At 35.8% G+C, this 12,865-nt stretch overlaps 2 protein-coding genes across 2 annotated transcripts; one reads left to right on the forward strand and one right to left on the reverse strand.

The window, feature by feature from the left end:
- The first annotated feature begins 227 nt into the window (after positions 1-227).
- On the forward strand, positions 228-1,493 carry LOC111402800. The gene is made up of 2 exons (XM_023031131.1): positions 228-559; positions 642-1,493. The coding sequence occupies exons 1-2, from the start codon at positions 347-349 to the stop codon at positions 1,221-1,223; spliced, it is 795 nt and encodes a 264-aa protein (XP_022886899.1). The 5' UTR covers positions 228-346; the 3' UTR covers positions 1,224-1,493.
- A 1,226-nt stretch (positions 1,494-2,719) lies between these two features.
- LOC111402467 lies at positions 2,720-6,634 on the reverse strand. The gene is made up of 2 exons (XM_023030797.1): positions 6,083-6,634; positions 2,720-3,307 (listed from the first exon to the last, which is right to left on the reverse strand). Exons 1-2 carry the CDS (start codon positions 6,378-6,380, stop codon positions 3,246-3,248), a joined length of 360 nt encoding a protein of 119 aa, XP_022886565.1. The 5' UTR covers positions 6,381-6,634; the 3' UTR covers positions 2,720-3,245.
- Positions 6,635-12,865: the final 6,231 nt, after the last annotated feature.

Here is a 12,865-nt window from a genome sequence, read left to right on the forward strand (position 1 = left end):
GCTAGCTAAAACATCGAGGTTGTGAAACAAGTATCTTTATAACGCATGCTTTGGCTGGGATGAGGACAATGTCGAGAAACTCCAAGACATCCTTGTATGAAATGAAAACGACTAGGTAACAAAGTTATCACTAATAGAGGAGAAAACATGGGAAAATCCAAAATGTGGATCCAGTTTGGATGTAAATGCCATCTTCATTGATTAGACGATATTACCAATGCTTAAAATCTTATGATAATTCGTCCAGTTGGAAAGCCCACAAAAGTATCCTTTATAAATTATAATTACTTCGATTCTCAAAGTTAAATACATAATCAGTTCGGTATCTTTATTTTTTTAAGTAGAAATGGAAGCAAAATTCTGTGGTTCTGGGCAAGCCAGTCCCAACAGATTGACCAGACATGGAGCTGATGACAAAAATGGCAGTCTAAAACCACTGGTAATGAACTTCATAGACATAAAGGCAAAACGTTTACGGTCTGCCATGAAAATAAGCAAAAAGCAGTTTCATCGACAAGAAAATCAACAGCAGGAGCTACTTTCGAAGAACACGAAAAAGGTAAGTGTAATATACAGTACTAGACAGCACTGCCCAAGATAACAAATTTTTAACCATTTTATCCTACTTCAATACTGTGCAGCATAATCAAATCCAGCCTACAAGTAAGGTGGTAACTCTACAGGACAGGATGTTATCCTCACCAGGTTTCAACAGAGGCCATTACAGTGGAGGTGATTTACATTATAGCGGTCTAAAAGGATCGTTGATGAAATTCATGAAGCCAATACGATTGTGGACTGCGATGAAAATACGAAAAAAGCAGTTTCATGGACAGGAAAATCAGCAGCAGCTTTTGAAGAATATCTGTAAGGTAGTAACATTGGAGGATTGGATTTTATCTTCACCAGGTTTCAATAATAGTACCGGTGGAGGTGATTTACATGTATCTAAACAATCTTCTAATAGAATCCATCCATCATTTGATGGAGAACATGAAGATTTTGTTCCTAACTCTAGAACAAGTTTGCCTGTGGTGACTCCTATAGAGATTGAGAAAAGCGACAAAGGGCAGTCGGAGAATACCTCATTGTGCAGAAACGAAAAACGGAAGTTGAAGAAGAAAGTAAGCTTTAGAAATCCAGAAGTAGCTGATATACTCCTACTGCAATCACCACAGACAAACTTGGGAGAGTATCCCTCGTCTCCTGTAGGACTCCAATGACAAAATTAGTTTAAACTAAAAGAAGCAAATGTGTGTTTGCGTGTTTTACCATAACTGCGTCTTTGCTTAGGATTGTCGAAATATGATCTCTGTCTGCCTGTGTATGGGGGGAGACGAATTAAATATGGGGGAGAGAGCATGTTCCCGGAAACGGGTTAATAAGACTTTGCTCAAATCAGAAGAAAAAGTGCAACTAAAAACCAAATATGATTCATTTACACATTGGCTGCAAATGAAATATTCAAGTAAAAATTGAAAAAAAAAAAAAAACCCTTGGCTGAAAATTGTTTCTTTTATTCACGTTTCCATTTTTCATTTTCCTATTTGTAAATTAACAGAACGCATAACTATGAGGATATTTACAACAATTTTTGTTCATGTCAGTTACTTATCTTAATGATTGTATGCTGGCATGTGGAAATTTTTTTTTTTTTTAAATAAACCATGCTTTTACAGTAAAGACCGGTTGTCAGACACAAATAAAACCACGAATCAAGTACCTGAACAAAATTTGAACAACGGGTGTTACAATGGATTGGAGAGCTCCAATGATGGTATTTGTTAACCCATAATTAACAGGAAATGTCATGAAATAGCCCTTTTGATTCGTCATAAATCCATCTGCACAAGAGATATGAATGAACTAAGGATAAAAAAAAAAAAAATTAGACGTGATCCTGGATGTGCCTTACAAACTTATAATTTAATAGAATTCATTTTTTAGGGTATATGTATATTAAATGTGACTGTAAATTAAAATAATAATAATAAATTAATTGGAAATTATTTTATGTCCAAAACCAAAATAACAAAAACGATACAACGGACCATCTTCTGATTTATAGGATTGGAGATAGACCATTGTCATGGTGACGCATGTACGTACTTCCTCCAAAATGGAGAGTCCAAGCAACAAATAGTCAAGGTAAGATACATGCAAGAAGAAACTTTTCGTAAAATGACGTTTTAAGTATCTAGAACAAGATGACCATTATACTGTAGTCCCATGGGATGGATAGTAAGATGAGTTTTTATGGAGTTCAGGTAACCTGTAATCCAGCTTATAGATTCGCAATCCCAAATACAAAACCAGTAAGCATCTGGTTTTGAGATCTCAATCTTCTCGTGAGTGTTTTGAAACTAATCAAAATTAGTCACATTAAATTGTAGAACCATATAATTTTTCCCCTATTGTGACCTCTCAAAATGAAATCACTTCCAACGTGTTCCAAGAAAGGGCAAAAAGAAAAAAAAAAAAAAAAAAAAAAAAAAAAAAAAAAAAGGGTTTTGCTAGATATTATATTTGACTGAATGTACTCTGCAATCACACTGAACTTAATCCATCTCAATCCGTTGGAGCAAGTTCTGAGGGTTCCCAAATACTCTACCATTCTATCACATTATTTTTTCTATAGTACTCATTTTCAACTACACATTATTCATTAAAATAATATTACATGTAAATTAAAAAAAAATTCTTCTTTTTTAATTACACATTTCAACATCAATTACTATTCCGTAATACATTATACACAAATAATGGGCACAAACACCCCCAAAGTTTTAAAGGAATTAATTTGTCATTGTCAAAGCGAATAAGAACATAATCCAGGAGTTCATGGACACATCCATTGATGCAGCAAGATTTATAGGAGGTTTTCTCATCTGAAACTTGAATTGGACCCTCAACCCAATCAACAGCATTATCTGGTGGAGACCTACCCTGCTCTGCATTCCCAGCCCTGGCAATCAAAGTTTCTGCAAGGTTTCCTCGTATAACTTCTCTTCCATTTAGTTGGCTTGATTTACCATTGGAAGTTTCTACGCCATGAGAGTCTTTGGAATCCCTAGGCATAACATGGTTTTCAAAAGATATCTTTGGCGGGCTTGCTTAATCGCTCGGCAAACTCTAGGAGCTTGTGAGTGGATAGACAAACTGGGGCTGTCTCTTATTTTGCAGGAGCTTGTGAGATGTTCGAGCAGTATGCGTCGTACCATGGATATTAATGGCTGCACCAGAATTCAGTTGTGCGTGTCGAGATGAATGCGGAGTAAGATGCAGAGAAATCCTCTAATTTTTCCATCTAAAACACGGAATAATAGAAAAGACTAAACATCAGTTTAACACGCAATATACAGTCTAATAAGCAGTACAAAAGCAACAAATGCAACACGCTATGATGCACCGACACGGACACATATCGAATATGTCGACTCGTGATTTTTCAAAAAAATACCTACACGATACGTCGCTGACACGTTCATTAAATTCTTTAAAATTCTCCATTTATGTAGTTTAAATTTAGTTTTATACTTAATATTGAATTTTCTTACCGAAATTTTTTAAATATGAGTACTTATTTGTTATTTACTAATAATTTTGAGTTAGAAATATATAATAGCTATAGTAAGAAAGAATAATAATTATTGTAGAGTGACGGAAGAGTGTCGGTATCGATACGTGTCAGATACGGATACGTTACCCTAGTTAAAATGTCGATGCTATAAAGGCAAGACGAAAAACCATATGTACTTTGTTCCACAAGGCAACATACCGAAATTAAACATGTCAAAGGAGATGACCATCCAAACCCACTAATACTATCAACAAATTTAACTGTAAGAGATTAAAAAATGTAGCATCTAAAAACACTGCCCCAAAATTAGTACTCCAAAGTTCAGAAACATACACCAAGGTGAAAAAATCATAAAAAAAAAAAAAAAAAAACCCAAAGGGAAAAAAAAAAAAAAAAAAAAAAAAAAAAAGTATGACCCCAACAACACCCAAATAAATGAATAATGCACGTTAACCTTATGAAAAACATTGTGCAATGGCCCATCTTATAGAGAGACTAGATGGCACAACTTTCACAAGCATGGTGAAATAACATTGGAAAACAAGTAAAATGTCTGATTGCATTATCAATCGTCTTGTCCAAATAGTTTATTTACTTAGAACCACATTTTCGTAATCAAACCAGTCTTCTCACCTTCAAGGCCCTTTTAAGTTACCCAAGATAGGGTTTATAACAGAGATAAACCTATAACAAACTGACGATCTTGAATTCTCCATTTCATTATTTTTTGTTCTTATCATGCCACAGATTTTACAGTTTGTTAGTTAATGTGTGTGAGTCCGAGATTTAGTACAATGGTTATTAATGTGTTCTTCCAATAAATTTTGAAAATACAAGTAGAAATCTCTTAAATAGTTTGTCAAAGAAATCTTCGTGTAAAAGGTAACATTCTATAATTCACCACTCAACATGTTCTCGTTGGAAAAGCTGGAACTATGGCAGACGGAGTAAAAAAAAATAGTTCAAAGATCACCAAAATCTAGAGCTCCTCTTGAGAACCAGATACCCACTTACAATTTACTAAGAAATTAAAATTCACCATTTCAAAATAGCTACAGTTTCATGCGATAAAGCTCAAAAAATCTCATGTGTGCAAAAAGGGCAGTTTTATATTCTCTCATTTGGTTGGCATTTTGCTTCCAGTCACCTGAACCTTTGAGGATATAATACTTTTAACGGTATCCCTTGAGAACAATACTCCTTGCATTGAACCTACAATGTAAACTATCTTCTTATAAGTTGTATCCATGCATGCCAATAATCAGACTCATTAGAGCTTTATGTTTGTGTTGTCAAATATCATAATCACACGGCCACAGCGATTGGCATAAACCTTTTTTCTATAAATTCCAATGTTACAGTATTTCTGTTATAGGTATAACCTTCAATATTAGCTCTTGATTGCATATAGACCCCCATCACTAACTAAAATATAAATCACAATGAAGTGTGATTTGCTAATTTTTTCTAAGATATATCTGCCTTGGAACTTAACATTAGTTCGTAAGTTATAATGCGTCTAAGGTACCATACAATTCTCATTCATGTGCTAGAAATTTTTAAAAACAGCTTGGTTTAACTTGAGACTTCACTTGCTAAGAAGTAAACAATTGAATCAAATGAACTGGATTTCACTTGATGGTACTATCAACTTTAGAAAGAATCCACCAGAATAATTAAATGGAATTCCCCATTTTAAGTTGGAACATGAAAACAATAACTAGTCTAAAAGCCTGGTGAAAATGGAAAAGATGTAAAGAATGGAATTTGAAAAAAGAGAAAAATAAAAAAATGAGAGAGAGACTGTTGAATATGGATGTAAAATAACAATATCTGTTTATCAGAGTTTTTTTCCTAAAACAATGGGAAATGAACAAAACGGCTATTGAGGCTTTATTTATTGGCCATATTCAAAATACGAAGAAGGAAGTCCTTTCTTAACAATGAAAATGCATGATCAAACTTAAAGACTGTAACTTTACAAATTTATGAGTACTTTTCAAAAAATAACAGAAGTTCACAAGTACTTGTAGCATTATACACTTTGTACAATACACTTGTCAAGTTCCATAGCATCTACTGACTTTTCCAGGTTCCAATTGGTCACCCACTTCACCCCCTAATGTATACATGACCAAGGAAGCACAGTCAGATTTTTCGGAAAAGGGCCGATAGCTAGAAGATATTTCAGAGTCTTCCCCTCTAACCACGTACCAAATTAAAACTCCACATTCATATTCCACAAAGTGTCTCGTACCCCCCCCCCCTCCCATAACCAGTTTTCTTAGCTTGTTCTTTATCAATTATAAACACCATAACTAGCCAATTATAATCTTACAGAATCTGAGTAGCCTAACAAAAATTCCGAATAAAAATCAAACGAAAAAAATTAAAAAAACTGTCTTTTAGAGAGCATCAACTCTTCAGCAATTGATATTTTGGGAGGACGAAATTCTAGCAACTGTTCTTTCAATTTATTTAGCCCCAAATCCTCAATCATACCTCCAAAAGCATCTTGCGGGAACATGTCCTTCGGAGCAAAACATTCACGTACCTTCGCCATCCTGCAAAGAGCATCTGTTATCAAGGTATTCTCGAGCTCCGTGGGCCCCCTCCCCACCCTCATTTTCCCCATAGCCGCCAACACCAACACCGTCTCAGCCAACTTCTTCACATTTCCAATCAAACCCCATCCTTCAATTCTCTTTGCCAGAGGACTCTCTTTCGATAACCTCACATCCCCTTCTGCCAGAACACTGTCCAATCTTCGTCCAGATTCAAACTCCACCGTCCAATCCATCTAATAAAAACCCAAAGAAATCATCACCACCAAAACCCCATAAACCAAGTCGCTTCAAAAGAATTCACGGCAAAATCGGCTGCTTTTTGAGCCGCAAAACGTAGATGGTAAATTGTACAAGTGAGTCAGTCAGCTGTAGACTCAGTGTAGAAAGCATGATGGGTTCGGGGAAAAACTTATGCAGAACGAAGAGAGAGAGAAGGGGAAATGTTTTAGAAAGAGGAAGGGTTGTATAACGGATTATTTTCTTTTTATTTTCTGTAATTACTGACTTGGTTATAAACACGAACGTTGCACGATTCGGCCGTGTGCTACTTTCGTGCTCTTTTTCCACGTTTGTCTTCGCTGAAAGCTTAGTCGTGATGTTCAAATAAGCGCGTTACGGAAAATGCGACTATAGCGGCTTCAATGGAAGTTCTATATCTGTCTTTCCAAATGAAGTTGTGTAATGGAATAATTTTATCACGAGTATATAAGCCTTAAAAGGTGTCGTCATCAAAATCCTATGGGAGTATTCAATGAATTGTAATGAAGGATAAAGGAAAAATCTATAATAATAGGAAGTAAAGAATGACTTAAAGTAGACACAAACTTATTAAAGTATGGCAGTCAAGTTCACATGCAAGGAACGTCAATATGCAAAGTGATTTTTATTATTTGTGAAGCAATTCTACCACTTTGAAGCAAGGTAGTAATGAGGTGCAAATTTCTATTCAAAACTTCATTCTCTTGGACCTAGTCCTCCACGACTAGAGTTGAAACAACACGTTCTTCCTTATTTGAGATTTGTAACTACACCTCTTACTATAGGACACCTATCAGCCAACACTTACATCCAACTCTACATAGAACAATGTGGTTAGCATAAACTTTAAATGTGAATACTTTGTTGTCCGAAATATCTAGGCTTAGTGAAGGGATCTTTTATATATAGAAGATGGAAATGAAGATTTTGAAGAGAGAAATTCCAAGGTTGTTTTACAGGGTTAGAAGACTCCAAAGCTTGTTCATAATTTTAAATCCAAAATTAGATTGGGTTTTACACATTTAATAATCCAACATTAATGATGACAATCAACATTTTGAGACAATCTAATAGGAATGAATCATGTTATCAAACATTATTGACGACACTCATTGTCGAGACTTGAATCTTGTTCCTACACTGGATTTCCTCAACCTTTTCCGTATTACTCAACAAAATAAATCCAAAAGGTTTTTGGGGATAATGGCTTAATGAAGGGAATTGCTAGCACAAAGGAAGAGAACAATAGTAAATCATTACAAGAACATAGCAAATCAAGCTGGTTTCTTCTGGAGGGTCTCTATATAACTTTTGCTATTATCGCAACCAAAAATAAAAAGGTTTTCGCGTACCCTGCACATGGTATGGAAGTGAGGTAATTTTGTATGTACAAGTGTTCTTTGGCATACAAGTAACACAACACTGTCACAAGAACACAAAAGATAGAAACACGAACCACCAAGAAAAATGAGATTTCAAATTGATTTTTGGGTCCCCGGCATGATATGTCGTGAACACATAATGCCGTTCTTTCTACTCATCTGAGGAGCTCGTCACTGTGAGTCGAAATCCCAAACTTGCCTGCACTTGAAGACGGCATTTCACCATGCAACTATATGTTTTCACTTTCATCAACCCAATAAATATAGATTAGAAAAGTAGTAAATCTTCCCAACTTCAGCTCTATAAGAAGTAATCTGGAGGCGGATTTTTGGCAAGCGATCCTCTTGATTCCTGCATTTCATCATAAACCGACTTACATGCATAGAACAAGTACATTGAAATATGACTATTTTCATTCATAAACAAAACAGGACTGCGCAAGTAATTTCATTGAATTCGAGGTGTACTCTCTCTCTCTCTCTGTGGGTGCGGTAAGAGGCGATAAAACCAGACTGAACCAACCAATAGGTCCGTCGACCCTCAAAGCAATACGGTATGCTGCTTCTACGCTATCTAGCAAACACAATGCTTTTCGGGCATAGTGATCAGTAAAGTAAATCCACTTGTTTTTCCACCAGAACGTCTGACTTGGAATTCTTGATGCCACGCCAGATTACTGTTTTTGATGTTAAACTCCATAAGAAAGATTTAATAAAAGTAACTTAACGAAAGGCAAATTTCAGTAACCACCTATCAAACAGAATAATAAAAGTAACTAACACAATACTTTGCTATAATTTGAGCAACTAATAGCATAATTACCAGACCTGACCTGGTGCGATTGACCCGATTAACAAATCAAGCCAAGGGATTAGTAGTTCAACCAATGGGTCATGACCATGTTAAAAGTTCAAACAAAAACACAACACGTATATGATAAAGATAATAAAAGTTATCATACAAGCATTATTTGTACTTTTTGAATCATATAGTCAATATTTTTCTCATATTCTTAAAACACAAAAATGTTTAAAATTGATAATATTAGATAAAATAAATAAGAAAACTGTTGGGCTGTGATGACCAATGATCTTTTCTGGGCTGTGATGACAAATGGGCTAAAGCCCAATAACTGTTTTAACAATTCAGGCTCTTGCCCAATAACATGACCCGATCCGCCCCGGCCCAATGGTAGATAAAACGTGTTTTGGCGTGGCATATTTTAATGCAGCCAAACACGCCTTTCTTCAGTTATATGGATGCCTCCTGACCATCAGATTAAATTTGATCTAAGGGTGTTTTTGGTTGTATATATATACTTGGCCCCTTTTGCCCTAATTCACTTGGACCGTCATTTTCCCTTTTCTCCAGCTGCGACTGAGGTTCGAGAGTCTTCCATACCCTCTCTTCTTCTTCGTGAGAATCCAATCTCTGATTGGATCTGGTTTCTATGTGATTCCGTCTTTGTGATACATAATACTGTGTGTATTGGAGAGTTTGGTGTGTGATTTTACCCCTTGTGGTTTCCTTTAACTGATAGAGGAAAACCTTAGGGTTTGGGGCGATCGGTGTGGGTCATACAGAAGGGTACAATCCTGTATTTTCTTGAGTCTGAGCCCTATTCTAGAAAGGAACTTCATCTTGATGCCGTGTGGTTTGAGTTCTCTGTGAATGACTGGAGGATTTCATTTTCTGCCTCATTTTTCTTGTAATCTTTCTTGTTTATTTCTGTGGTTTTGTACTGATAGTTTGTTGTAACAAAAACTGAAGACGCAGTAATCGAAATGATAATCAGAGAATTGTTATTTTCTTGAATTCGGTATATGATAGTATACAAAGATCAGTATATATATACAAGTTCTTGGAGTAGTAAATAAGCAACAAAAATTTTAACCACGTGATGTAACCATAAGAATCAAAACAGTTATAACAACTTATTGGTGGCCCCAAGGGTGCACGTTAGCAACTAATGGTCTGTCAAGTGCAAATATATTTCAACATCCTCCCTCAAGCTGGAGTTTATTCTTTTACTCCAAGTTTGTCTTTGAGAAATAAAAATCTGGTTTGAGCAAAGGGCTTAGTTAGCAAATCTGCAATTTGGTCTGATGATGGAATATATTGTATATTTAGCTTCCCTTCAAGAACTTTGCCTCTGACAAAATGTATATCCAACTCAATGTGTTTAGTTCGTGCATGATAGACAGGATTAGAAGCCAAGGCACTAGCATTGAGATTATCATACCACAATGTAGGAGGTGAAACAGGATGCAAATTGATTTCCTTAAGCAATGATTCAATCCAGGTTATCTCTACAGCAGTTTGAGCTAAAGCCCTGTATTCTGATTCTGTGCTTGATCTCGCTACAACCTGCTATTTCTTTGAAGAACAGGCAACTAAAGTGTCTCCCAAATACACACAATACCCAACTGTTGACCTCCTGTCATCAGGGCATGAAGCCTAATTTGCATCAGCAAAACCAGTGATGTTTATTCTGTCATTTCTTTGAATCCATAAACCATGATCAATTGTCCCTTTTAGATATCTGAAAACTCTTTTCACTACTTTCCAATGTACATCTGAAGGAATTTGTAGAAACTGATTTAATTTGTTCACTGCAAAGGATATATCAGGCCTTGTATGTGCCAGATACTGTAGTCCTCCAACTGTACTTCTATACAAGGAAGAATCAGCCATCTTTTCACCTTCATTTTTAGAAATATACTTACCTACTGTCATAGGTATTGTACAAGGTTTAAGATGCTCAAGGTTGAATCTTTTCAACAAGTCCTTTATGTACTTAACCTGACTGAGGTGCATACCAAATTTATCCTTTCTTACTTCAATTCCTAGAAACTGATGTAGCTCACCCATGTCCTTTAGTGCAAACTGTGCATTTAAGTTGTTGATGAAGCTTTGCAACAACTTGTTATCATTGCCGGTAATCACTATATCATCAACATATACTAAGGCAAAAATCACTTGCCTCCGATTCATGTAAAAGAACAAGGAGTTGTCTGCCTTTGATTTCGTGAACTTCCATTCTAGAAGTGTTTTCTTCAATCTTTCATACCATGCCCTAGGTGCCTGCTTGAGTCTATAAAGCGCCTTTTCAAGTTTACACACACGGTTAGGATTGTTTTTATCAACAAAACCTTCTAGCTGACTCATATAGACCTCTTCATTTAGCTTTCCATTCAAGAAAGCATTGTTGATGACTACCTGCCTAACACTCCAATTATTTGAGATTGCAAGTGTAAGGATTATTCTCAGAGTTGAGGCTTTAATTACTGGACTGAAAGTTTCATGATAATCAACTCCTGAAGTTTGTAGAAATTCTTTTGCAACAAGTCTTGCCTTGTACTTCAGCACCTTTCCTCCAACATTTCGTTTGATTCTAAACACCCACTTATTTCCTATTACCTTCTGGTTGATGAACAGGTGGTACAAGTTTCCAGGTTTTATTATTCTACAAGGCTCTATATTCATCCTCCATTGCATTTTTCCAGTCTTTATTTTCCAAGGCCTCAAACACATCATTTGGTTCAAGTCCGGTATGCTCCATCTTACATTGAGTTGAGTAGGCTTTTGGTTTGAAAATGCCAGCTTTACTTCTGGTAATCATGGGGTGTTCTACATTCTATTTGCTCTGTTCTGCCAAGCTCTGATTCTCCTCATTATTCATTTTAGTCCCCTCAATCTCAATATTTGCAACTTCTTCTTGATTTTGGATTTGAGTATGAACATTACTCGTCTCTGAATTTTCATTTTCATTTACCTCTGGTGCCCCAGTTTGGCATTTCTAAATGATCAAATCTTTGAGATGTTATTGTTGGGGTTGCTTCAGAGTGAATTATGTCAATTGAACATATTGGATCATAGTATAAGGAAGTATGAACTGGTAGATATTGAATAATGGTTTCAGTTTTCTGTGGATTACTCTTTATGTTAAGAAAACCAAACTGAAATGGAAACTCTTTTTCATTGAAGACTACATGTCTGGAAATGTAAACTCTATCAGTTGGACTAAGACATTTGTATCCTTTATGTGAATTGCTGAAACCAAAAATATACATTTAGTGGAATGGAAAGTAAGCTTATGTTTTTGATAGGGTCTGAGACAGGGAAAACAGGCACATTCAAAAACCTTTAGAGATTTGTAGTCAAATTGCTCATAGTGTAGAGTTTCACAGGGTGATTTCATCTTGAGGATAGGTGTAGGCAGTCTATTTATAAGATATGTGGCTGTGTGAAAAGACTCCCACCAATAATGCAAGGGCATACTTGCTTGAGCAAGAACAGTCAATCCGGTTTCAGTTATGTGCCTATGTTTCCTTTCTGCTCTACCATTTTGGGCTGAGGTGTAAGGGCATGAAAATCTCATATCAATGCCAGATTGTAGAGCTAAATCAGTAAAAGCTATGAATTCACCTCCCCAATCTGATTGAAGAGTTTTTATTTTATTGCTGAATTTGTTTTTATCCAAGTTCTTGAATTGAGTAAACAAGTTTAAGGCTTCATAGTCATCAATGAAGATGATGTATTATTTGAAACCTGAGGTAGATTGTATAGGTACAAGACCCCATACATCTGTGTGAATTAAATCAAGAGGAGCAGATGCATGTGAAGTAGAAAGTTTGAAAGGTAGGGAGTATGATTTACCAAGTTGACAGGCATCACATAAATGACTAATTTCATTCACATCAAGTTTTTCATTACATGATGTGAGCACTTGTGACATCACAGGACCTATAGGATGTCCAAGTCTCATATGCCACAATTTCATTTTGGACTCGTGTTCTGTGGTATTTGCAGACACTTTAGACTTAATGGCAAAGGTTGAAAGGTTCAACTTATTTGAATTGAATGGCTCTTGATAGTAGGGCCTTTTGACTTGATCTCAGTAGTGTTCAAATTGATATAATCCATCCTTAAGCTTCCCTTCCAACAATACCTCCTTTGTTTGTTTGTCCTTAACAACACAAAAATCAGAGTGTAACTGCACAAATACACCATTATCAGCAGTCAATTGTGAGACACTTATCAAATTTTTCTGGATTGATGGTACCAGTAGAACATT

Source organism: Olea europaea, chromosome 10, assembly GCF_002742605.1.
Source record: "Olea europaea var. sylvestris chromosome 10, O_europaea_v1, whole genome shotgun sequence".
In the NCBI taxonomy this organism is placed as follows: Eukaryota; Viridiplantae; Streptophyta; class Magnoliopsida; order Lamiales; family Oleaceae; genus Olea; species Olea europaea.